The 26,046-nt window shown below is 38.3% G+C and overlaps 1 protein-coding gene across 1 annotated transcript; it reads right to left on the reverse strand.

Annotated features, from left to right (window-relative positions):
- Positions 1-529: 529 nt before the first annotated feature.
- Positions 530-26,041, reverse strand: DYNC1LI1 (dynein cytoplasmic 1 light intermediate chain 1). The gene is made up of 13 exons (XM_064704719.1): positions 25,794-26,041; positions 25,435-25,508; positions 14,771-14,887; positions 13,034-13,264; positions 9,717-9,886; positions 8,467-8,560; positions 6,680-6,815; positions 6,211-6,322; positions 4,757-4,816; positions 4,586-4,630; positions 3,931-4,051; positions 3,610-3,768; positions 530-1,501 (listed from the first exon to the last, which is right to left on the reverse strand). The coding sequence occupies exons 1-13, from the start codon at positions 25,958-25,960 to the stop codon at positions 1,389-1,391; spliced, it is 1,599 nt and encodes a 532-aa protein (XP_064560789.1). The 5' UTR covers positions 25,961-26,041; the 3' UTR covers positions 530-1,388.
- Positions 26,042-26,046: the final 5 nt, after the last annotated feature.

The raw sequence follows: 26,046 nt of genomic DNA on the forward strand, positions 1-26,046 counted from the left end.
TAGAGAGATTTCTAACAAATTAGAGAAATTAAGACTGATTAAAACCAAAAAAAAACCCCTAGAAAATCTGAACTGATTAAAATGTCTTGGCAATCATTTGATCAGGATATATCATTTGATAAGGATATATCTTTTACATTTCCTAGTCTGAAGCCATAAGCAGAAAGTAGCCACAAATTTCACAGAGGAAAGAGCAATGTTCAACATTTGTGTACTGGAAATTTAAGTCAAGTCCTAACCTTGGTCAACTACTACTTAGACAACACACTGCAGCCAGCAGCAGGATCCTTAGTCTAATGTGTGCTCTGAAAACACTGCAGCACAAACCATCCAAGTCAGATAAGCTAGTTTCACTCCTAGGAACAAACACTGCAGATTTATCCCCTTCCTTCCAGAAACAATGTTTTAAGGAAGTTGAAATATCTGCCACTGATGTTATTAACTGAGAGGCGAAAATATAAAAGCATGTTTGAAGATGATTTGCACCACATCCTTAGATGTAACTGTAAACGAACAAGAACACCATGGCTCCAATGGAAGTTATTTAAATTTGAATGCAGAGAATACTTTATTAACTGATTACAGTTTTGATGACCAATTTTAAACCATAAGTAGTGTGGGAAACATAGTGGGGGACATTAAGGCTGAGCCATATATATATAGACAAATCTCGATACTGATATTCTGTACATTTAACCTCTGCTTTTTCTTTATACATCTTTTATTCAGTGTCTGCAATTAATCAAAGAGTAATAAACAAAAGAAAAAAAAAACAAACCTGGCCACTAATTTAGTCTTATACCCGGAATGAATTTTTGCATGGGTTTTTGAATGCAGTGTAAATTTCAGTGGAGATGAAACAGATTTTTTTTAACCATATTCCAAATTAAGTGTTTAAGTATAACTGGAGTTTGTTGCTATTATAGATTTGTGCAATTATTTTTCTCTTTGAAAAACTAGCAGTAGTTCTCTCATGTAGAGGTTAAATCTATTTAAGATAGTATTAAACTTACCTAACAGACTGGGAAATCAATATAAATTAAGTGCCTGTGGTGTGTATCAGTTTTCTTGCTCTAAGCAACCCCTATCACTTAAGTGGACATACTTGCAATTTTACAGAATTACACTGACTTTTCAACAAAACCCAGAAAAAAAATTAATGTACTGGTTTTGCACTGTGAGCAGTGCTTCTACACAATGTGATAACTGTTTTTCATCTGTACAGCTCCCTTTTGTAAAGTTGGGCAACACATATAAAAGAAAGACAGACATCAATGGTTTGTGTTCTGAAAGATATTTCAGTTCTTTAGTTCCAGTCACTGAAGGAAGAGGCAGAGGCAAGTTTGAATTATCCCAGAAAACTGAACAATTGGTTTTATTTGGTGTCTTCAAGATGCTTCACCTTCTGTGGGAGATGTAGATGATGTAGGAGAGACCATTTCAGGTTTTCGTGAAATTCTGTCCAATTCTGCCTGAACATCTGTTAAAACTGGCTTCTGACCTACAAAATAAATGTGTATCATTCAGTCATGTTTATGAAAAGCCTATGGTATCTTCAATTCTCAAATCAGACAAACCCCAGTAATTGTTACTGCATGCTTTAGGTGCACAACTAAGGCATAAGGCCAAAACCCAAAAGAAACAGAAAGGAAACAGTAGAAAGTCATATCCTTTCATATTTCTGAAGAGTTAAAGTATAAAATAATAAATACTGTTAAGACTAGCAGTTATGACTGCTTCTACACAATTTTCTCAGTGGTTTCACCAAGCCCAGCAAAGCCAGTTTTGCGTACTTGATCAGCATAAACCTGTGACACCACTGCTCATGCGTGCACACAGACCTGCAGAAGCCAAATCCCTTTCTCTCCTCATCCACTTATCTCCTCCCTAACTTGAACTGGCACAAACATTTGTGCAGCCACACTCTAACCTAATTTAAGCTCAAAACACACCATTTTCCCCCACCTTTTTAATTCCTACTCTTTAGTCTAGGCTTCTAGCCCACTATGTTCTATAGCAAGAATGGAGGAGCCAGCATGGGAAAAGGAAGTGCAGGATTAGGACTCCAACACTGACAGGAGTGCACAGCATCTGTAAAAGAGTGTTCTGACACATGTGCAGTTGTAGCAGTGTCCCAGCATCCTTTCTGAAGATGCAAATTAACAGGAACTATCCATAAAGATAATTTTGGCCAGATGTACTTTGCTGCTCTTCAAATCATTTAACAAAAGATAATACTGTATTAGAATCAAAATAGCTAACATTCCAACTACTAAGCAGAAGAAATTTCCCAAAGCTGCTGAGGAAAAGGTAATTCTCAAATCCCAAACTACTGCCTTAACAGACAGTTTTCAGATTTGAAGAGTGAGTGACACAAATATCACTAAATACAGACAGCAAACATTGAGGAAGGTGAAGAGGCCACATTTAAGCCATGTTTGTTTGTATTTATGGTAATTCCTTGAAAACACAGTCCTTTCTGATGCTAAACTGGCTATAACCCTAACCCTTCATTTGTTGCATAGTAGGAAATATCTGAGAACTGTTTTTCTCCTTAAGAATTAAATTTTGTCCTTAAAGTTTCTGCCACAGCCCCAGACAGAAGACTTTTCTGGAGTGCTGCCTCTGTTTGCTTGGCATCATCCAAACCTGCTGCCAGCCACTCCCCACAGGATTTTTCAGTGGGTGCTCCCTGTGCCTCATATTGCGTCAGCTGCATTTGTTTGAACAATCTCCATATGCTGTTCAAACTGGCACTGCTGACTTTGCCTACAGCACATTAGGAAGCACTCAAACTTTGCTTAGCCCACTGAGTTCTGCACTTAGAGAAGGGAAGTGTGCACAGGCTAAAAAAAAAAACAGGGTTAATCTACACAAAGTGTTAGTGGGAAGTGTGAAGCACCAATGAAAGACCAGCACTCTCCCCTAAGTGCAGCACTATTAACCTCTGGGGAAGCAGGAAAGAAGGTGTCTGTGTATACATGATCTTAAGTAATACAGAAACATTTTAAATTGGAATAGCAAGAAATGCCAGTATAGCCCTGCATCTAGCTTTAGCACAGTCATATTAAACTTTCTAGAATAACAGTAATTATTAATTGCCTCATATATAAACAACTGTCAAAAGAAAACATAGGTATTTTTACAGGCTGTCACCAAACTCAAAGTGCTCATCACATCAGAGCTAGAACTGTAGTGAAAGAAAATTTAAAGCTATTTTAATACTGACAGTATTGTCAAAAAGAATCAGCTTGAAATACAGTCCTAACCTATTTAATTAAGACTAGAAGAGGCTTTATGGCATAAACCATTTCATTGGAATGGTGGAAACAAAGGGAAAAAACAAGGAACTCATGTAGATACAATTCATGCTTAAACAACTACATGAAGATTTTTTCTTTGATCCTCTGAAAGCCACAAAAAGGCAATACTAAAGTGCTGTGAAAACAAAAGCAAAAAGCCATATAGAATATAAAAGCATATATATATATATATATATATAACATTCAGTTAAATATAGTAGTTTTCATACTTTTGATAAACAAAACTAACAGGCACAATCCATCACCCAGTTTAGATTGAGTCAATCTTTAATGTCATTAATCATACCTGACTTTTTTGCTGATGGTGGTAAGTTGCTGCCAGCACCTCCAGTGCCACCTCCCCCTGGACTGCCACCAACACCACCAGGGCCACCAGGAGAACCAGTTTTCTTGCTCAGGAGACTATTGAAGAAGTTAGCCAGGACTCCTTCAGATGTAGCTCCAGCTACAAGAAGGAAAGAAAAACCACAACACAAAACCAACACAGATTTTCTAAGTAAATACTTATTTAATGTGTTAATAAATCTAAATAAGCACATTAAAGCAAGCAGGCCAAGCAATTATTTTGCTTCTCCAGCTGCATGTGTGCCCTCACAAGAAAAGGTACCTTTCATATTGGGATCAATCTTTTTTGACCCAGTGGGGATAGGTGTAACACTGGCAACATTCGATGTTACAGATCTATTTGGTGTCCTAGGAGATCCACCAGGAACTCTTGGTGAGGCATCCTATTAAGAAAAAAAAAAAATAAAAACAAAAAAAACCAACAGAACAACAAACTTGAAGTGTAAGAATAGATTCAATGAAGCATTTTGTTATTTCTCACACCTCCTAAGCTTTTGTATTTTAAATGTAGTATCTCATGCAATGGAAACGACACAGGATTAGATTTTGCTGATTGCGTACAAGTTTTCTCACACTTGTAGAACATTGTTAAAACTATTAACTTTGGTGTAACTAAAGCACAAGAGAAGATTTTAATTTTATCCCCATGAGAAACCTGAAAATCCACATGCCTCTGGCCATAAATGCCTTCTAACATACAGAAAGGAAAGCCAGGACCTTCAGCCCTTGCTGTCAATACAAGTTGTCGTGACTCACTGTGGAGTGTCATAATTTGAGAGCACTATGAGTCTTTAAATACTGTGTAGTTAAAAACAGTTAGATCAAACAATATTTGACTGTGCAGATAAAAGCAACCCTCTAAATATATAGCAGTTAATGATTTTCATGTGATGATATTTAAAATTTTTGTTACTAACCACTGGCCTTCCTGCAGCAGTAGGTGGTTGTTTAGCCAACTGTGACTGCAAAAAAACAAACATACACATGAAGTGTTAGATATTACAGTGACTAAGAATGCAACCCCAAATTTATATTGGGAATGGTGTTAAATGAAACTCTTGTTGCTTGTTTTATAGACAGAAAATTACCTGCTGCTTCATAAGAAACACTTGGTCATCTTCTGCCACAATTTCTTTTTCATGAACAAACTGCAATACAAAAACATGACCATAAATTTGACTAAAAGAAAGAAAGAAAGGGGTTTTTTTATCTGCTGGTGAATATGACCAAAACATTCAATAATGAAGTACATGTCTCAAATACTCTGATTGCTGCATATCACGTTTTTCGTATTTAAGACTGCTGCCTCATGATTTCATTTAGGCCAAGTTAATTAGAAGTGAAATACAATTATCATTAACTCCTTTGACCTGTTAGGCATAAAGCTGTAGATACATTTGTAGAAAGACCTACTAAAAAGTTCATTTAATTGTTCAGTAAAGAGGAATTAAGTAAATGGTTATAAGGCCCATTCAGGGGTCTCAGGATCTGTCAGAAATGTTCATGGATGCACACACTCTGCATCATGCCCCCGTCTCTGGTAATTTATTGAGGCTTCATTTCAGTATTACTTTATAGGTAACTATGGCACACATGACTCTTCACCTGTGTTGCATCAAATTGGTGCAGGAACTGGACACAGACATCTCAGATCCCAGTTCTATGCATCAAATTGCAAGCACTCCCCTTCTAAATATGCTCATCAAAATTTTTGCCCAAGCAAGCATGGCAAATATCAGTATCAAAGTTTATAATCCAGGCCTGAAGTTTATAACTGTGCAAGAGGAAATATTGTCAGTTATATTTTTCTTGGACACCTATTTAAAATATCTTGATATTTTCCCTAAACATTTCAGAAAGGACATAGTATTAGTTTTCTCCATTAAAATAATTCCCACTTGAAAATAAGATCAGTCACAAAGTCTTAGCTTTGTTAGAAAAAAGCTATAGAAATATTTGCCTTCAATAACCTCTGAGTGCATGGGAGTCCACTGCTGCAGGAATTTTGTTCAACAACCTCACATATGTTTACAGGTCATTCTGTCAAGGCCTTTTGTTAGATAGTACAATGGAAAATACACTGAATATATGCAGAAGCTGTTTGCACATGTTTATTTTTTATTTTACACTGTCTCAAGCTTTCTTATTTTAAATACTCCAAAAGAAACAGAAAGTATGAAATGATAAACAACTCTGAGAAAAATGAAATGTTCTTAAAAAAAAACAACCTGAGAAACTGATAAATCATGTTTAGGCTTTTCAATACCAAATATGCCTTAAAAGCAAAACAAGTGTATTTGTAATCTTGAATAATGTAACAATGGAAGAAAAAAAGGTGTAAGTGGAAGAAGAGCTATACAGAACAAAAACACATAATGATCTTTTTTGTTAACTAAAGAGCAACTTTAAAAACAAAATAAGAACACCACCCTATGGTACATGACACTTTTGATAAAATGGAAGCATAGCATCAATGAAAGAGAAAAAAACTGCTGACAAATAAAATAGCAAAGCAGTTAAATGCAAAGACATCTCAGTGTACCTTTCTGACTGGTGGTTTTGTTATGATATCTTCAAAATTGTCATCTGCTTTTAGTGTCTGGAAGTTCTCATGCAATATTCCTATCTTCTTGTCATTATCCCAACCTGCAGGACTAGAGAAATAATTACTTGGCTTAAAATTCTATTGCTGCTTCAGGTTATTCTTGCATGCACTCCTGAACTGCATGCAGCTGAGAGCCAGCAAAGCTGTCTCAGTGCCCATTCTCCTATGTAAGCTGGTTATTGATCAGTATGAACAAGTAGAAACTAGTTCAACATAACAGAAAAAATCACTGGGCTTAACATTTCCCTTTGGAGCAGTGAGTGTTTGTAATCTTCATCCACTGGCCCTCACCAAATTCCATGGAACTTCAAAAAGCATAAACCATAAAAAGGCTCTAAATGCTGCTTTAAAGTATTGCACAGGTACATTTTGTAAACACACACACATAACAGTGCAGGTAACTTACATAAATACTGCATCTTTTTCCACAACAACAGCTGGAACATTGAAAGGAAATCCGTACAACTTCTGGACTATATATTTATACACTAAATCAATGTTTTTGTTTTCTTTTACTGAAGTGTAAATAAGTGCTGCCCCATCTGAATAAACATGTTAAAGAAAACTCAGTTTAGTGGCTAGTAAAAGAAAATGAAGTAACCTTTAAACTATCAAAAAAGAGTCAGCTCCTTTGTAGAATTTTGAAAGGGAATACAAAACCAAAGCAAAACAGGTCAAGTAACTTCCAACATTTCATTGTGAAATAAGCTATTAAGTAATTTAAATCAATCTTTCTTTTTCCTGTATTTGTTTTAGGCCAGCTCAACTGGTTTTCAGTAAAACTGAATTTTACTTGAACTGATTTTTAAGTAAAATTAAGACTATCTGGTTTTCAAAGCCCCCCAGTACCAATGGTTTCAATACAATGCCTTTAAAACAGTCTTCTGCTTTTAGTGAACAAAAATTCTCATGCCACATCCCTATATGTTCTCATTATCCCACCCTGCAATCACTGCAGCACTAACACTAGCAGCTTCAAAAATGCCAAAGATCTTCCACTTTCCCATCTGGGTTTTTTTAATTAGGGGAACAAACTCTTACATTATACAGTGATCTGCTTTTAAAGGAAATGAAGGCAAATGAGTTTACTATGTATTAGTTACTAAGAGACCAAGGGACTGCTTAGTATTCTAGCACAGTTTGGTATCAAATTAACACATTATATGCACAGGATTAATAAAAGAGAAATTTTTTCTTTGGGATTGTAAAAATACCAATTGCCTAATTTATTTCTACATGCCTACAATTCAAATCCTAGAAGAAACTTATATAATGTGATCTGACTCCTATTCTGTGAAATTTAGAATGGAATTTCCAGTTGTACAGGGCATATGCAATCATGGAGGCTAATCCCTACTATTTTATATTCTTCTGCCACACATAAGAATTACTACATAATTCCATCTTGAAAAATTAGGTCTTGGGAGCCCTTTGAATGAAGTGCCATTTCAACTGAAATCTCTGGCTCGTGAACTAATTTATCCATTCATCACCTGCTGTCCCTCCAATATAATTTAAACTTCCCTTCCCCACAGCACAAATGATGACACAATGTAGGCATGTTAGTGGCATCTAAAATCTAGATCTCAGCATGTCTAGCTGACTAAACAACACTAGACAGTATTTTATACCCTTCTCCTAAAATAATTAAGTTTAAATATAATAATAGCACAGCAACAGCTTCTGTGCATTGTCTCTGTACCAATACAAGGAAAGTCAGTGGACTTTGCCTACAGCAATTCACACTTCTTTCCTTCCATCCTAACCTCATCCTGTAGAATTACTGATCATGGAGGAGACTTCATATTTGGGACAAAATTAATAATATGCCTTATGTGCATCTGGAGCAAGATCATACTTAAATGAATTATCTTGTTGTTATTTTAGAGAGCTTGTCAGCTAAGATGTGCTGTTCTGAGAAGTGTTTTTCTAAATGTGGAAATGGAGGCAATAAGGCAATTCATGGTAAGGGGACATACTAGTAACTGTAGTAGCTATGTAAAAAAAAATACAAGAAAACCAAAAAATTTAATTCAATGTTGCCCATAGGAGTAGCTGAAGCAGACTGCAAGCTACAGTAAAAGAGCTGCATCCTACTTTGGTACAGACACAAATATTCTTTTAAGCTTGTCATAATTAATATAAATGTTGACATGAGTAATTATATCATAATTGTGATGTGTAAAAGGATACACTGTAAGCAAAACCGTCTGATATGTGACTGAATGAAGTCGAAGTGTTCATCTCTGTAGTCATGCTCTTTTTCCAGAACACTGATGGCATCACACTGTCAAAATAAACACAAAATTAATATACTGCTTCCAGTCATCTGCTAAAATAGCAGTGCTGCTACACATCCAGTTCACAAGGGGAAAGGGAGATGGAGTGGGGTGGGGTAGTGCAGAGGAAAACAAAAACCTGCTAAGATAGTTCAGAAGCACAATTGAACCTTTTTGTTTTTGATAATACATAACTGGATGTATATGGAGTCAGCATAACTTGAGAGTTCAAGTGACTGGAACTTTTCATTCACTCTCCCTCCCCACTCCAATGCATTCCCCACTCAAAATCTCTGTTGAAAACTTACCACTAAATGATATCACCATTTTTTACCCAATGTTTTTTACACACTGTGGCATTAAAAGACAGTGGATTTAATCTGGTTACTAACTAGCTCTTTGCAGAGGGAGGCAAAAGCAAAGAATATGGAAGCAGAAAAAGAAAAAAGGTGTGGGGGTGGGTGGAGAAAAAAATAGAAGGAAACCAGCAGGTGAGAAAAAAATGCTGTTCAAATGAGAGGGTTAGCCTTCCAGAGAGGGAACAGCATATGCACCAAAAGGTTTATGCCTTCCCTGGGGGCCAGCAGAGGCTGCAGAAGCAGTATGCTTAATGCCAATGAGAACTGAGGAGCTGGGGGGAAAAAACCAACAAAACTATATAAAAAATAGCCACAGGAGAACCACGCCATTGTTTTCTTTAATATGGTTACATATCTAACAGAAACCAAAACAGATCACATAAACACCGTAAGAACTGAGAAAAGTTAAAAGTGCACTGCTTCACTAACTACAATTCTCAAAGAAATTTATCTTCAGAAAAATATCAGAAATATTAAGAAAACCCACTATTTTCAGAATATGGAGGACTGTGGAAATCAAGGGGAACTCTAGTTGCTTATTGACTACCTCATTTTTGTGAGCAAAACCAGGTCTGAGGTATTTCTCAATTCCTTAAAAACTGGTGGAACTAAAAGAAAAGCTAATTCCAAAATAACATTAAATAATGGGTTCCAGAAGATAACCAGACTTCAGTATTAAACACTTTTAAGGAGTTCTTAAGTGAGGTATTCAGAATAACTTAATAACTGTGTGCTTCCCACCCCAATCCACAATTGACAGAATTACTTCAATAAAATATGCAAAAACCTAAAACATGAAACAAACCTTTGTACAAACTACTACTACTGGAATGCCTAAGTTACATGTTAGTGTATCTGCACCCAGGGGTAAAATCACACTGTCATCTTTGTCTTCCTGTAATGAAGTATTTCTTCTCTGTGGAGAAGCTGGAAAATCCTCGCCTGGTTCTATATACTCCTGGAAGTCTCTTACCACTGAAAGTAAAAAAAGTTACATTAAAACATCAGCTGCTTTATTATTTCAACAATGATTTCCACTGCCATTGATCTCTAGCACAGTTGATTCTCTAGCGCTGTACTTCTGATCTTGGTGTTGAAAAAACAGAGCATGCACCTAATCCTGGCTAGCTGCTGGCTCTGTGCAGCACAAGGGAGAACTAGCAAGTCTGAGATCTGCTGGATCAGCAGCCAGAAGAACATGATCAGATAAAATTGCCCATAAGGACAACATGAAAGCATATTTTTTTATCATTGTGAAACCACTAGGCAGTTGCTACTAAGGATTACTGTTTGATCTGCTTCCTAAAGGACATAAGTTTCCTTCCATTCTTATGGCAATGTTAATGGAACAGTTTGTCAGAAAAAACAGAATTAAGCCTCACACAAACCACTTAGTTACTACTGTACACCAGGTTTTACTTACTGACCCTTCGTCCACACTTCACTCTCTGTACAGTGACTCAACAGTAGTATAAACAAAAAATAATAAAATACATAAACACTAGTTTTAACTAGCTTTATAATTATTTAATAGCATATTAAACATTTGGTATGCTTTAAAATGTCAGATATTACTTTAAAATGTAGCAAGTGGGGTAAGTTACACTCTAACTTTCCTTTGTCCTAATTCTTGTTGCAAATCCTTGTCATGTTCTGCTGCACACGCCCAAGCCTCAAATTACACAGTCACTTACTATTCCTACAGTCAGGGATGCCATGTGAGGCATAAAATGTCTGCATTTTTCACATCACATGTCCTGTTCCACACAGCAGAAACAAGGCTCTACCAAAGCAAACCAAACCAAAGCACTGCCTATTCCACAAGTAGCACATCCTGATGCAGCACAAGAAGCCAGGCAGCAAGGCAGCTCAGCTGCATAGGGCCAGTGAACTACAGCAGAATATCCTCACTTCTGTGTTAATCCACTGCTACTGTCACCAAACTGACTGAAACCCTCTGAGTTCATTCCTAGAAAAGCATCTGTGCAATTGACAGAGTAAAACTTATTTCAATGCCCTAGAGGAAAAATTATATTAGGCAAAGATTATTCAATTCTTCTGTGGATCTTGGAGTTCACAATAACAAAAAGCACATGCACAGGTTATCATCTCAAACTGTCAACCCTAATTTAGGGAATGCTGCTAATTCAAGTCTGCTCCAAAAAGCTTCTTAGATTACCTGAATGTATCTGAAACCCAGAGTTCTCACCACAACATGCCAGTCACTCTACAGTGTCTTTCCTGTATAATATCCTGTCCTGGGATAATAATCCCCTGGGAAATCCTCCAGGGGATCCTAAAATTCCCAATGTGTATCACACTAATCTTTATGTAAGTAGAGAAAGCAGTAAAAAGGAGGATTAATTTAGTATATCACAACTTCAAAACTGTGGAATACTATCTCAGGTCTTCCTTAGAAACACAATTTCATTAAACACAGATTAATTCAGTGAAGAGGAAGAGCTATTTCAACCCTTCACACACTGCTGCTATGTATCCATGAATGTCTTTCTGTATCAGTTCTAGTCCTCACAGGGTCTGTCTTTGAGTGAGTGGAGTTAAGCTGCTAGAAGTGAAGACACACACAAACCCTCAGTAGATTTCAGTCCTGGTAGCAAGTTAAATCAGTTCTCAGGAGCACTGAGCTTGACACAGGAATCTAGCAGGATCCCGTAGCCAGAAGCCAGGCAAGCAATGTTCCCTCCCTCCTTTGGCAGTGTCAAGCTCCTGCCCGCCTAGCAATGCATGAAGTCACTTCACAACAGGATCAAAACAAAAACCAGCTTCCAGTCACATCTGGATTGTGTCCAGGGCCTCTGTTATACCCAATATTCACATTACTTATATCTGTAAGAATTAGACCAGATGATAGAAAACCAAAGCAGACCAAACTAAATGGAGTAGCATTTTTTTTCTTGACTCATTTCATTGCTTACATTTTCTGGATTTTGTAGAGTTTCTCTATTCTGTTCAGTTTGTAAAGAAGCAAAACTAACAGCTATACACCTTTAATAACACAGATACTGTACCCATACTTTCATCCAGCAAAATCCTATCCTGAAAGTGTTTGAGGGGATGTTTAATACACATGCAGCAGCATCCAAAACCAAACCAAAAAACACATCCAAGAGAGCTCAGCTTCTCCCACCTAAACAACTTCTTGTGGAAGATACAATTCTCAAGGATGATACTTCCCTTAGAAGAATCTCGCTCTTAAAGAGACAAACAAAACAACTAATATTTCCTATACCTCATTCCAGAGTATCTACAACTGTCACCTTACATTCCACTCCATGACAGCACAGCTACAACCTGCATTTCTAAATTAGCATAAGCACTCATTGCTTAAGAATGTACCAGTTAGAGTGCAACTTCAGACTTAAAAAGAAAGTTTAATCATGCTATTTGGTCTCAACCCACAGCTTTCTCAAATCTCTTCCTTGTAGTCATTCACTGAAAGGTGAATGGGAAAGACTCAAATTCTACTACCAGGGTTGCTCAAAAGTAATATGGAGCTATAATGTGAGTTCAGTCAGCCAGTTTAAGAAACCCTGCAAGATCTTTATGTTCTGCATGTTTAAAACTAAAAAGACAAGACACTGGCAGAGCAACAAACACATAGCTCTGTTAACATCAATAATAATTACAATAAAACTCTTCAAGTGGAAAGGGCCCAGACATGGCCATGCTGCCATGAATCCTCTCACAATTTACACTTTTGGTAGGCACAGAATATGTCCCAGATTCCCTAACTGGCTAACTACAGGAACAGTTAAGAAGCTGATGTAGTGATCTGCCTTTTAAAAAAATGAAAAACTGAATGCTTAAAATCTTTTTTTGCTTGGTGAATCTTACCTAGAAAAATACATAAAAAGCAAGACTGTAATTTCAGCTGTGTTCATTCTGAATTTTTTTCCCCCCTACATTGTTATTTTGTTAGCAAGAAGTACTAGTATTGTTCACATAGCTACTTGAGACTTATCTGAAGCTAAACTTGCTTGGTAAGTTCTAATTTTAAATAACACTTCTAAAGAATGAAAAGGACTGCAATGGAGAGATTAAATGGTGCAGAAAGCATTAAGCATATTTAAATGGATTCCCATGTATTTGCAGAATACTCACATTTTTGCTCCATTTCTTTCATTTCTTCGGGAGGAATTTTTAACTTGTCAATATGTTCTCTTACAACACTTGCCCATTTTTGTAAAGAATCCAGTGCAGTCCAAGGTCTAGACATGTCTACTACCAACATAACTAGAGTGTCCTTTAGAGAGCTTGCCTCCATTGCAAATTTGAGAAGACCTTTGTGATACAGGTCACCATCCAAAATCCATACATTACATCTTGTTTGGTCTACAAAAAAAAGGAAAAACATTTCATGAGATTTACTTGATGAAACACATCACTCCATAATGGCTATTGAATGTTCTTTGGACATGTAAAATACAAGAAGAAAGCAGATGATGTTTTATCAGTCCACTGAACACACATAATGACACAGCAATCTGCAGCTTGTGGGGAGACAAGCTCCTTGCCTTTCAAACCCTGATGTTTAATGGCTGAGAACTGAAGATCTTAAATACATTATCTGAAAGGGAGGACCCAGAGAAAGCATGCAACATTTTCAAAATAGTTGTTCACCATTTTTGAGTAGAAAAATGTTTTCTTCAACATGCAACTTCAAAGAGAAAAAGTGGGTGAACTCAATCATCTTTTTGCAGCTGTTGGCCTGCTCAGCTCTCAAGGATTGCCATCTCCCCTTCAAAACTCCATCTGACATTCTTGGCTAACTCTTAAGAGTATAGAATGTACCTCAGCCACTCAAAAAATCTGAAGAACTGTAAGATTTTAATGACTGAGTTTGACTTAATAGACAGTTTACTCTTCCAATTTGCAAAAGGACAATCACCATATAAACACACCATCCCACTGTTTTTACCCCCACAAATACCACAATACTACAAATTCACAAACACTTGTACAGTAAAAGAAGAGATGTTGATTCAAAATTAGCTGGCTTCATTAATTACACTTCCTTTCAGGTAAATTTTTATTACCTGTTACAGAAGTTCTGAGGAAGACATTTAAAGCAAACTCCCAACCTTCTTAAATCTGGTTCCAAGCCATCTTTGAGACCAATACCCAGACATGAATGTCAGTAAAGCAAGTGATTTCAGAAAAAAAAAAAAAAAAAAAAGGCCAACTTCTTCTAGTTCTCCTTCTACATGTTTGGGATTTTTTTATAGTGGGAGTTCCCATTTTTCTCCAAAGCTTACAGGATGTTAGTAAGGATATACTGGAACTCCAGGTACTGGGATATTAAATAGGATCTTAAACATATTTTTTCCTTTCTAACCATACCTTCACTCAAGTTTTTTGGGTTTTCTTGTTTGTTTTTTAAAACTCTTTTAGCATTGTGCACAATTTCCTACCCATCAGCCAATGACAGTAGTCTTGCAGACTGTGTGCCAGCAAGACAAAGGTTTCTCTGTAGGTTCAGGATAACTGCTTGCCACAGCAACTGAAATGGAAGATGGAAGCCTGGGCACCTCCTCCTCTAGGCCTGAGGAACACACATCTATTCAGAATGCTGCAGCTAAGTCTGCTTCCCTGGTCTTTTCCTTTTAGCTTTTTCTTTTGATAGGTTCCTCTCCTCCTCTACCACTTATGTGGTCATTCCTGGTATCTACCGGAGAAATTACACAGACAAAATTCCTTATGATACAAATCACTTCTGGCATAAGCTGGATTCCTGCATTCTATAAAGACACAAAAACATCCCACTGTCATTTCAAATATCATACTACTGAACCATTGCTTTCAAACTGGTTTAAGATATTGTCACAAATACAGACTCACCATCTCGGTCTTCATCATGCACATTTAAATACAAATACTCCATTCCTCTTCCTTTTTTGTACTCCTCTATTCCTTGAATTTTTCCTATTAAGCTAGTTTTACCTGCTCCATCTTCACCTGGAGAGACAGAAGTAAGATACCACTCAGTTTTTAATCACAGTTACATATTAAAAACCACCTGGGGCAAGAAGAAAACCATATCCTAACAGGGTGGCTGAGCTCATTAGAGTTTTGAAACACAGCAGGTTTTGCCCAAATCATCCATCTGTTCTAAGCCCATGTTTCAGCTTCAAATACTATTTCTACTTATTGATAAATGCATTTATACCACCAATTGTGCTACCTGAAATAGGCTCTTATACCCATCTTTAAAAGGATATGTTAAGGAGCAGTTAAGCACCTCAAACAATTTCAGTCTTTCAACTACAACCAAATTAGTAATAAAGTTTTTCTAAAGTAGAGTTTAATTCACAGTAAACTCCTCTTACAGTTCAGAACTCTCTCATTTCAAACAGCACACTAAATAGGCAAATCTGTTACCTCAGCTTTTATGAACTGGTTTCTTTGAATATTTTCTCTGTTACAGATCTCAAGACACCTTAAAAAGAAGTGACAAATAGGAAGCCCACTGCCATGTGTGTGTGCTTGGATAGCATAGAGACAAGCCTGCAATCCAGATCCATTCACTCCTCTCCCCTCCAAAGGGAGCTTGGATAACCACTGAACCTTACAGCATATGCACAATGTAAACACCACAACTACTGCCAGAGACCCTTCTTGAAAAACTTCATTTGTAGTCACAGCTCTCAGAGTTGGAAAACTTCATGTGCATTTTTTCCAGTTCAAAAGAGTAATCAAGCTGAATTTGGACACAAAGTAGGGGTTTGCCAGTTTGGTTTTTTCTCTTATTTGCAGAATGATGAGTATGTAACAGACATTACAGAATTCTTGAAACTCACCCACACCTTATAAAATTAAGGTTAATCCCAAGTTCCCAAGAAGCACGTTATTATTTTGTGTCAAACAGAACATTTTTTCCCAAGTCTCTTCTATAGAGGGAGAGTCTAAACATATGCTTCTAAACACATAACAAAGACAAAAGTTCAAGGGCAGTAACTTTCACTGCTTAACATAATGAAATTTTCCCTTTAAAGAGAACTGACCATGCTCTTATAGATGTCACTCAATGGAATGAACATATTTTAAATGAAATATATTTTGAGAAAGAGAGAGAGAGAAATAAGATCAGAACTGACGTTTGAAGTCTAGTTAAGTATAGACAAGTTAAATGAAAAATGAAGTTGTATCCCTTTAACTTTTCCACAATTTAAGGGTTCATTTGTGAGTTCCTGTATTAAATCAAGATGTACCTGAGCAAACAATTACAGCTAGTTTTAAATAACCATTGAAAAGCAGTAATAGTTTCTAGTCATACATCAAGCTTTTCCTCTTGTAAAAATATCTTTTAAATAATTCTGATGAAAAATAGGAGAGTTCAAGCTTCATCACCATAGATGAATTACAATTCCTCCTCTGCCCTCACCTCTGTACTTATCCAAGCTTCTTGAAATTGTCATGTATGAATAACTGAGAAGACTTTATTCACTGCTGCTCTGACAAGTTATGAAGCTGCTTTAACTTTGCCAACAATGACTGTATGATTCATTGAGCTATTTTACCTTTCTGAATTGGTAGCTTCAATTAATGTGTGCCAGCAGCAGGCTCAATAGGTGAGACAAATCCAAATTTGTTATTCCTTTTAATGAGGGGTTGCAATTAAGAGCTTTCTGAGTTTCTCAGAACAGATCACTTCCAGCTAAGTTCTTTTGCATACAGTTTGATTCACACAGGTGACAATAAAGATTTCAACTTGCTTGAATTTGGGAAGCTTTATTATCTCCTCTGTTCTTAAAGTAGCTGCAAGATGTCTAAGAAACTCCTGCGGTTGTAAAAGGCTCTGCACCTGATAAAAGATACACTTAAACAGTCTGAACTAAACCATACTAACACAGATGCTAATATCTAGAAAACTATTGTTACAAAGTGCTCAAGCTAAGCAATATAGGCAAACTTGAAATATACTTCCCACGAGCCCCTTACTTGTCATGGCTCTGTGTTATGTAATTTCCTCTCCAACCCCGTATTTCCAAATGCCTAAAATAAATTGGAGTTCAATACTGTTAAATTAATTCCTTATGGCAAAGTAAGAACTGGAATTTTATTTTCCCCTCTACACTGAAAGAAATTTTACCAGTACAGCACAAGACTAATTGATTTGATGTAAAATTAGTACCTCTGGACACATATGCACACACAGCAGTTATTTCAGCCTTCCATCAGTTCCTTCCAAGAACAACTTGAATTTAATCTGTTTCATGAGGAAGCCTGTCTATTCTCTTGTCCTTAGCAAATACTCACACATTTCAAAACATCAAGACCAGGCAGGTGGATCACTGACACACATAACAGTGCTGTACAAGTTACTGCACGAAGAGAGCAGCACTCATCTTTCATGAGGGAAAGCTGCAATGATGCATCAGTGAAGTCTGAAGTTAGTAATACATAAACCAACTAGTTTACAAACAGGATGACCCACTTGCAAAGGTACAAAATAGCTGCCTGGTCAAATGTGCCATACCTCATAAGAGGTCCAGAGTTCTTGATACATTTAAGCCAAATTAGAGTCAGTATTATTTAAAAAGCTGTGAGGAAGTAAAAACAGGATCATCACTTATGACACAAGGACTTCCTCCTTTTTGCCCAAACTACTGATCATAAAGGTGAGGCAAAGAGAACTGTCTGGGCCAAGAGAACACAGATTCATAACAGAATAGTTTGGGTTGGAAGGGACCTCCAAAGGCCAGCTAGTCCAACCCCACATTAGTGAAACCCAACATGCTAGATCTGAGGTTTCATCTGCTTTTTCTTTCTATGTGCAGTATGTTGCATATACCTTTTGAAATCATAACAACTGCAAATGTATTTGTATCCTTGTTATTATTTTTTCCCAGCCTAGTCTTCAATAAAAAACACTTGAAAAGGCAACACACTTTGAATATACTGAGTTATGGTGGGAAAGAGCAGCAGCAGATTTTTGCTTTGTAACTACTCTTCAGCAACAATAAAAACCAGAAAATCTTAAACCAGTGCTTATCTAAAACTCCTAGGTAGTTTTTAGAAATCTTGAGATCAAATTAATTCTGAGTGCCAACTTTTAAGACTTCTCAAAACTCAAACATTTTATTGTAATGCCTTTACTACGTACAGAATCTTCTCTCCCTCTCAGAGGAAAGGGTAATACATGTGAGGAAATTAAAGTCTATTAGCTGTTGGAGGTTTGATTGATAATGCACAACATACCAATACAGCTACCATTAACTGCTACCTGGGACATATATAATAGCATGTATGTTCAGAAAAAATGTCAATCACAATACATATATACTCACATATGGCCTTCCAAATTACAAATCTTAACACATTTAACATATTTACCTTTTTTTTGTGATACCTCTACAGTATATGAAAAAGTAATGCTGCTTAGTATCAGACAAAAGGAAAATTTCATATTTCCTAGATGCAAACATCACTGCCTATAAATATTATGAAACAATTCTTTTTCAATTGCTACTGGAGCAATAGAGAAAATAGAGCTTTATACACCTTCAAGAATAATCACCATCATCCTCCACTTCATTTCAGAATTTTGGAAAATCCTGTAGCTTCTTTATTTTTAACTGTGGGATAATTAAATTAACAACTGACTTCCATATATAAGCTCACAGAGCAAAACATTTCTGACACAGCATTTCTGATATAGCATTTCAAAGTAGAATAAAAATCAGGTAGATTTTGCATCCTTCTTTTGCAAATAACCAAAAAATACCTCCTTTTGCAGAGTAAATACTAAAGAACAAGATTTCTCCATTATACCAAACTGCACTCACACATTAATACAACAGTGAGGAAACAGAAGTGATGTTTCTAGCAAGCGGTGCTATGCAAAGCTGAATACAAGTAAAAGAAAAACAACAGATTTAATTTTGCACAGAAGTCAGGCTAGGAAGCAGTTGAAACAAAGCCAAACCAATCTGCTTACACACAGTATTTCACTGTCTTGTTAACAAAATGGAAAGTCTTATACTCAACTAAACAAACGCTGTCGCATTTTTATCCACACACTGCCACTACTTCATTCCTCTGATGAGCTCCAGTTTGGGGTTGTGAAAGCTCCTCTGTCCAAGGTGCTACTCTGTTCACAAAACAGATTTTGAAAACATCCTTCCTGCAGCTGCCCCCAAACATATAGGAAACTGTAACAATAGAAATCCTTCCCAGCCTCCTCCCTTCTCACTACTCCAGGCAAAAAAAACCATCTTTGCTGAGCAGAAAAACAAGTATCACTAAATGTTCTGCCACAATACAGAATTTAGCAGAATGGTCCCCCCAGACAGGGTGGCCAATGAGGTGAGTGAGTCTCCTTCTGTAAGTGCAGGCAAACAGCATTTATCTGTGTCCTGCTACACCAACTGTTCAGCCATAAGCTATTACATTAGAGAGGACTTAGGCTCTCCATTACAGAACTTCCTCAAACTTTCAATTAACATTTTCAAATTCAAAATATTTACTACTTGTGCTATTTCCACACTTCTTGCAGTTTAGCAAATGAAAACGTAAGTAGAATTTCCCTGGTCCTCCAACAAGACATTTCTTACTTGTCACAGGTATCTGTATGTGGAAGAGCAATCAATGTGTTATCTCCAGGACACACATGAGCTTTGACTGCCTGTTTAAGTTATTTCTCCATTGTAAAGTGTCCAGTGTGTTTAAAATATGTCAAGACAAAGAAGCAAGAAGTGAATACTTCTTTTGTGTCATCAGTATTGGTAGCATGCTCCTCTTCAGTCCAGGACCTCAACAGCTCTTTGAAAAACCCTGGATACCTCACTTGTTTGTAGTCTATAATCCTAGTGATTCCTTGAAGGAAGTTTTTTGTTTGCATTTTAAATCCATCAATTAAAATTCAGCTTGATATAGGAATTCTACAACTCATGTCTAAAAAATCATGTTCAAACAATGCCAAACAAAAGTAGAAGTAATGGTCCCAATTAACATCTTCTGCACACCCCACATCCCCAAGCATGCTTTTGTGAATCAGCTTTATACTTTTTACAATGCAAAAGACAGCTTCTGGGTAGAAAAATTCAGAACATTCAATATCTGTAGCATAAAATATTGAGTATTTTTATTAATTGGAAAAAATCTATCTTGCTTAAGTATGATAGAATAAAGCCATCGAGTCTAAACATGAGTTATTGAATGGGGCTAAGATGCCCTCCCAGAATCCCAGAGCAATCTCTGTTCCATGCCATGTGGAATGCCTGAATCCCAACACAGTGGTGTAGAGACATAATGATCTTCCTACTAGAATCAAGCACATGTGCACCACAGCTATTTTCAAGATAAAATACTTGTCACAAGCTAATAACTGCCTTTTCTACAGCTGCATATTAGTGAAAGAAGCTTGTTTACACATTCTGTACTAATTGAAGAAAGTCTTTTACAGAACAAGACCAAAATAATCAGAGTAAGCCAAATTTAGTTTGCTTTCAGAGAATTAAAGAACAAAATTCATTATGCTGATGAGAGCATACAATCTCTCAAACCAACATGGAAGTTCACAATAAGTAGGCCATAACAAGTTTACAAATAACTTGTCACTAAACTTTCATTTGCTCATTGAATAAAAATTGTCTCCTTCTCCAACTTTATTTTACTCTGCCAGATAAGTCTTTACCCTCACATACTATTCACTTGGTGTATCTGTCACACTGAAAAATTAAATAACTTTTCTGAGGAGCTCCTTAATTGCACTTCAGCCTTTCAACATGACAGAAAGCAGATTGCAGACAACTCTTCCAGCAAGTCTTTAGCCATGTCCTGCACCACAAGAATACATGGGCTGACTGTGGAAACAGGTACAGCAGTAAAGGTGTTACCTGTGCTTGGAGAGACCCACAGCCAGAGAAAGGCAAATACTGCAGAGAATTCTACAGTGACAATGAACAGCACCCCTTCCTAACTCAGTCCTTCTCCTTTAACATAGCAGGAAGTGTCTAGTTATTTTATCCAGGTTCACTACCAAAATAGAATAATCCCATGTTACTATCCATGGGACACCTTTATTGGTACTCCTGCTATTAACCTGCCTGGAGAACAGAGAAGCACAGTTCCTTTCACTGTTCTTCACCTTTGGAGCTATTTCTGAGATAGATCAGTAACCAGCAGCACCTCTGACACCAAGGAGACAAACTAAAATAAACGCAATTCAAGAATTTCAGAACTTTCCACGCTGTTCTAAGTGACTTCTACTACACAACATCCTTGTAATTCTGGATCTTTGAAAGAGTATTATAGCAGGAAGGGCATAACAAAGAAGTACTACTTAATTCTAAAAAAATGTAGCTACAAAACAAGCAATTAGAATTTTATCTAGGTCATTGCCCCATCAAAACAATTGACACTTTAGAAGCATAACTCTGCTGACCTAAACACAATTTGACTACATTTGCAAGGCTTTCATTGCCTGCAGAAGGTGAATTAGTTGCAAGAAGAGGACAAAAAGAAACCCTCTGAGTTAACTTCTGCAGCACTATGGAATATTTGAAATATATTTGAAGAAAAATACTTGAAATTAATAATATGGACAGTATGAACAAGCAGTATTTTATCAGTTTCAATGATTAAATGATAACAATGAAGCTGTCAGCTTTTTGAAAAGGAAAAAATAAAAGAAAAACTAATTTTTATAGTATTGAGTACAAATTTAAATAAGCAGATTTTATACCCTCATGAAAATTTGCTGTATCAAAACTTAATTTTTGAGTTCTTCACATTCCACAGGTCCACTAGAAGAAAGCAGCAAGCTAAACCTGCTCTTGAAGATATATAGGGAATGGCTGTTATTTCAGAAAATTGTCCATGTACACACAGAAAAGTGTACCTGTAAATTAGCTGTGGATTTGGCTTCTTTCCAAGCATCCTTACAGCCACTGGACAGGAGCAGAGCTCCACAATTCAAACAAACAGGCCTAGCCCTAGGAAGTGAGATGTCTGGGGTAAAGAGAAAACGTGGACATGAGGCAGCTGAACTCTCACTGCCCATTTAACTCAAAGCTTTTAACATCAAATGCATAAAAACCCAAGCCCACTAGAGATTGTGCAATACAGACACAGAGAGTCAGGTACACGAGTGTCACTGGATGGCTTGACATTGTTAAAACTTCAGGCAGAGAATATGTTGTGCTTCAGAGACAGAGGAGTGTATGAAACACAAAGCCAGATCGAAAACAACCATCGAATTCACTTGCCAGCTGGAAGCCTGTGTGCTGTGCATCCTGGAATGACTTTGAACATTGCTGCTTGAATGCATGCAGCAGTTCATTGGACACATCATTAGTTCAGGTCTCTGAATCCAAGCCTCCACACATTCTACAGCACTGTGGATTCCATTCAATCTGCAATGGTGAGATGTCAGCTGCTCCCCTCTACCCTGCTCGCTGATACATCAGAAAGGGAATGAACAGGAGAGCTCCCAGCTATAAGCACCAGTTTTCCCATCACAAAAACCATCTCCTGTGAACAACTACCTTTATTACACAAGTGAGCAAAAGACAGTCCATGAGAAGAAGAAAAAATAGAAAAAAAATTAAGCAAGAGCAACAGTAACACTGCTTCAGCTATCTACAAAAAGTAGCTAGAAATGTCAATGAGAGCACTCAATTTCCTTAAGAAAGCATGGACATTTTACATTTTCTGCTGGTATAGTTTGCTAAACAAGGTAGCTATGGCCACTATGACAAAACTACCTAGGAATCAGAGCATAAGGGACTTACAGTGAAGTTTAGAAAAGCTTGCACTTTTATTATTTGTTCATACCACAGAAAGATGAGAAACTTTCGTGCCACATGTGGTGCCAATCAGAGTTTAAGCTTTAAAGAAAAATAGTTATTGAAAAAATGTCTGCAAGTGGAACAACTATGGAGAAGTAAAACTGTAAGTCAACTAATTTTGGGCTGATTTTGAGCAAATAATTACCAGTGTTATTTGTTAACCTTCACTTCACAAAACTATGTGCCATATCTAGAGATTAACATTTGGCATTCCAGTCTCTTTTAGTTAGATAACTCCAACTGCTTTCCAGGTTCTTAAAACTGAGATGTTAACACAGCTAAAAATAAATACTGAAATAGCAGAATTAGCATGCCAGTCACAGACAGGTTCCCAGAACAACTAGGCATACAACTTTATGCACTGTTTGAAAAATAAAAATGCTGTAGGCAAATGAGAAAACCTGTCCTAGCAAACAAAAGAACACTACATGGTGGGGTTTACCAGCTGGTTTTTCAGGGTGGGGCCATGAGATGTTGGAGGTTTAAGGGATTTTTTGAATGCAATTTATATTTAAAATAAGCACTCATTTGTTACTATAAATAATATTTCATCTGGCAAGTTTTGACCAATATGACTGTTTATACAGTAAATATTTGCCTGCCACAAATTGACTGAAAACCATCAAGATGCTGGCCAGCTTTACACCTTTTCCTCAAAAGTACTGGAAGTATAAAGAAACTGAAAATAATCATGCCAGGAAGTGCTCTGTATTAGTAACAAAAGTTAGTACAAAACTATCTAAAGGAACAAAGCTTGAACATAGAGGAAATGTTTGATAACAGAGAAACTGTAAACACAGTTCAAGAATCCAAATAGACAGAATTTCACATACTGAATCTGTCCAATACAGAATACATAAGACCTCTTTTTCCTGTGATGTGGTGTGCTTCAGGAGAAGCATCATGACTTGCAAGTAAAAAACAAAGATCAGGTATTCTCATGAAAAACAAGCCCATGGTTTTGGACTCTGGCCAGTCCTCAGATCTGGTATTCTTTTTCCTAAATACATGCCAAATTTGGGGGGTTTAAAACCCCTCTTGGATCAAGGCCTTCCATGAAAACACAATTCCTAAGCAAGAATTAGAATTTCTTTAATAAATCTGTACATTTTCCAAAAAAATGCATCAGTCAAATAAAGGAAAAAAGGTATTAATTACATTAAGCCATTCTATGAGCTCTACATAAATGGTAAGAAAGAAATTTCTATACAACAGGTTGTACAGCACAAACTAAATGAGCATTTGGAAACAATCTATGATATCCTTTCTAGCTCTGAAGGAAGAAGTCTCCAGTCACTGAGCACTAAGGATTACCTGACTACGAGCAGAGGGGAAAAACAAACAGTGTAATCTTCTTGACAAGGATCACAGCTTGAAGAAGAATCTTCCAACTTCAGCAAGGACAATCATCCAATTTAGGTTCAAAGTGTCACATAAAATGCTATCAATTGTTATGAAATATTTCCTTTGTTTAATATCATTGCAACTTCCAATCTCAATATCCTACTTAATTACATAACATACAAAGCAACAAATTAAAGGGTAGTAAGTCTTGTAAGAGCTTCAGAAGACCATGCTAGCATCCTTGCACAGTCTTCTCTTTCTCCATCTCAGTTTTAAGTAACCACTCAGCTTATCAAAACAGGAAGAAAAGGATCACAGTGATTGCTTTAGGATTACAGAGAGGAAAAAAAAAAGCCTAACTCGAAGAACCTCAAGAGAGTATAAGCCACAAGACTACTCAGAATCATAGTGTGTACAGTTTGCAAGTACCTGAGTTTTAACCCTGTTTCCAAATATTAACACAGTTCTTTCTGAGGACAGGGAGGTTGGCAAAACAAGCAGAAAAAGTAGCTAGTTATAAATCCATACAACTGGACTCATGTTGTCTACTGGTAATAGTATTTAATAGTCTTTCAGGAAAAACAAAACAAAGCAAAATAACAAAAAATCACACCGCACTAATAATAGTACTAATAATTATTCATACACATACTCTTGAGAGCATCCATTTCTCTCTCTCCTCCACGAAGCTTTTAATTTTGACGTATCATATTCCTTCATGAATTGCAGCTGGGTGTCTCATTACCGCCCTACCAAAGTCCCCTTCCGTACCTGTCACCTTGCCGAGGCCAGGCTGGACTAAGGCCCTGGGTGGAGATGCCGGGGCGGCAGCGCTGGGTGCGAGTGGGCAGGGCAGAGCCCGCCCGGCCCTCCCGGGCTCTCCCCGCCCTCCGGCCCGCAGGCAGCACCGTCATTGATGCCGCTCGGGCCACGGAAGCGTTTTTGTGTCCGCATGACACACCGCAAGCGCCGGCAAGCGGCACCGCCGGCCCCGGGAGCCGCACGCCCCCGAGCAGAGACAATAACAGCTCCCCATCCAAGCCATCCCCGCCTAGGGAGCCAGGGTGGGGGAAGGACAGTAGGGTATTATGGCGAGGTACCTACGATGAGGGGCGTATCTAAAGCATCTGTGGACAATCTCCAAAATGAAGCAAAGGCCATACAAGGGAGGAAGCAGGAGGGCTAAGATAGCGCCTTGCCACCCATCACTCCCCCCTCCCCTCGGGGCGCTGAACAAGGGAAGCCCCAGGCACCCAGGAGAGGGCTCGGGAGCCAGCCTGTGTGCGGCGGGGATGGGGGCAGGATCGGGATGCTTTCCTCAGTCAGTGTGCGGAGGGGAAGGCACAGGGATCAGGATGCTTTCCTCACCCAGCAGGAGGACGTTCTTCCCCGAAGGCAGCTTGGAGCGGGAGCGCGTGGACACCTCGCTGAGGATGCAGGACCTGGCGCGGAAAGGCGACAGCGCTTAGGAAGGGTCTCCCGCTTCCTCCCGGTCCCCACCCTCGCCATCTCCTGGGGATGGGGGGGGCTACGGCATGAGGGGCGGGGGGCAGGGCAGGAGCTGCCACTGCCAAGGGGAGGTGCCCCCCCCAGCTCAGTGACTGGGAGGCACTGAGGGCCAGCGGGGGCGGGGGGATTATCCTTCCCCTCGCCCCCCGCAGGGCACCGAGGCGCCCCGAGGGCGGCGGCCAGCGCGCCCGGGTCCGCGGGGCGGGGCGGGCACTCACCAGAGGTTCTGCCCATCGTCCTCATCGCCCGCCCGCAGCTCCGCGTTGTTGTTGTTGGCCGTGGCCGTAGAAGCGGCGGAGGAAGCAGAGGAAAAGCTGGCAGCCGAGCCGAGCCCGGAAGAAGAAGAGGAGCCGAAGGAGCCAGCTCTCCCCACCGCCGCCGCCATCTTCGCTGCTGCCTCCTCCTCCCTCCCCTGCCCCGCCGCCTCCCCGGGACGCGGAGCGGGCGGCGGCGCCGCGGCGCCGGCGGGGA

This window comes from Zonotrichia leucophrys, chromosome 2 (assembly GCF_028769735.1).
Source record: "Zonotrichia leucophrys gambelii isolate GWCS_2022_RI chromosome 2, RI_Zleu_2.0, whole genome shotgun sequence".
Taxonomy (NCBI): domain Eukaryota; kingdom Metazoa; phylum Chordata; class Aves; order Passeriformes; family Passerellidae; genus Zonotrichia; species Zonotrichia leucophrys.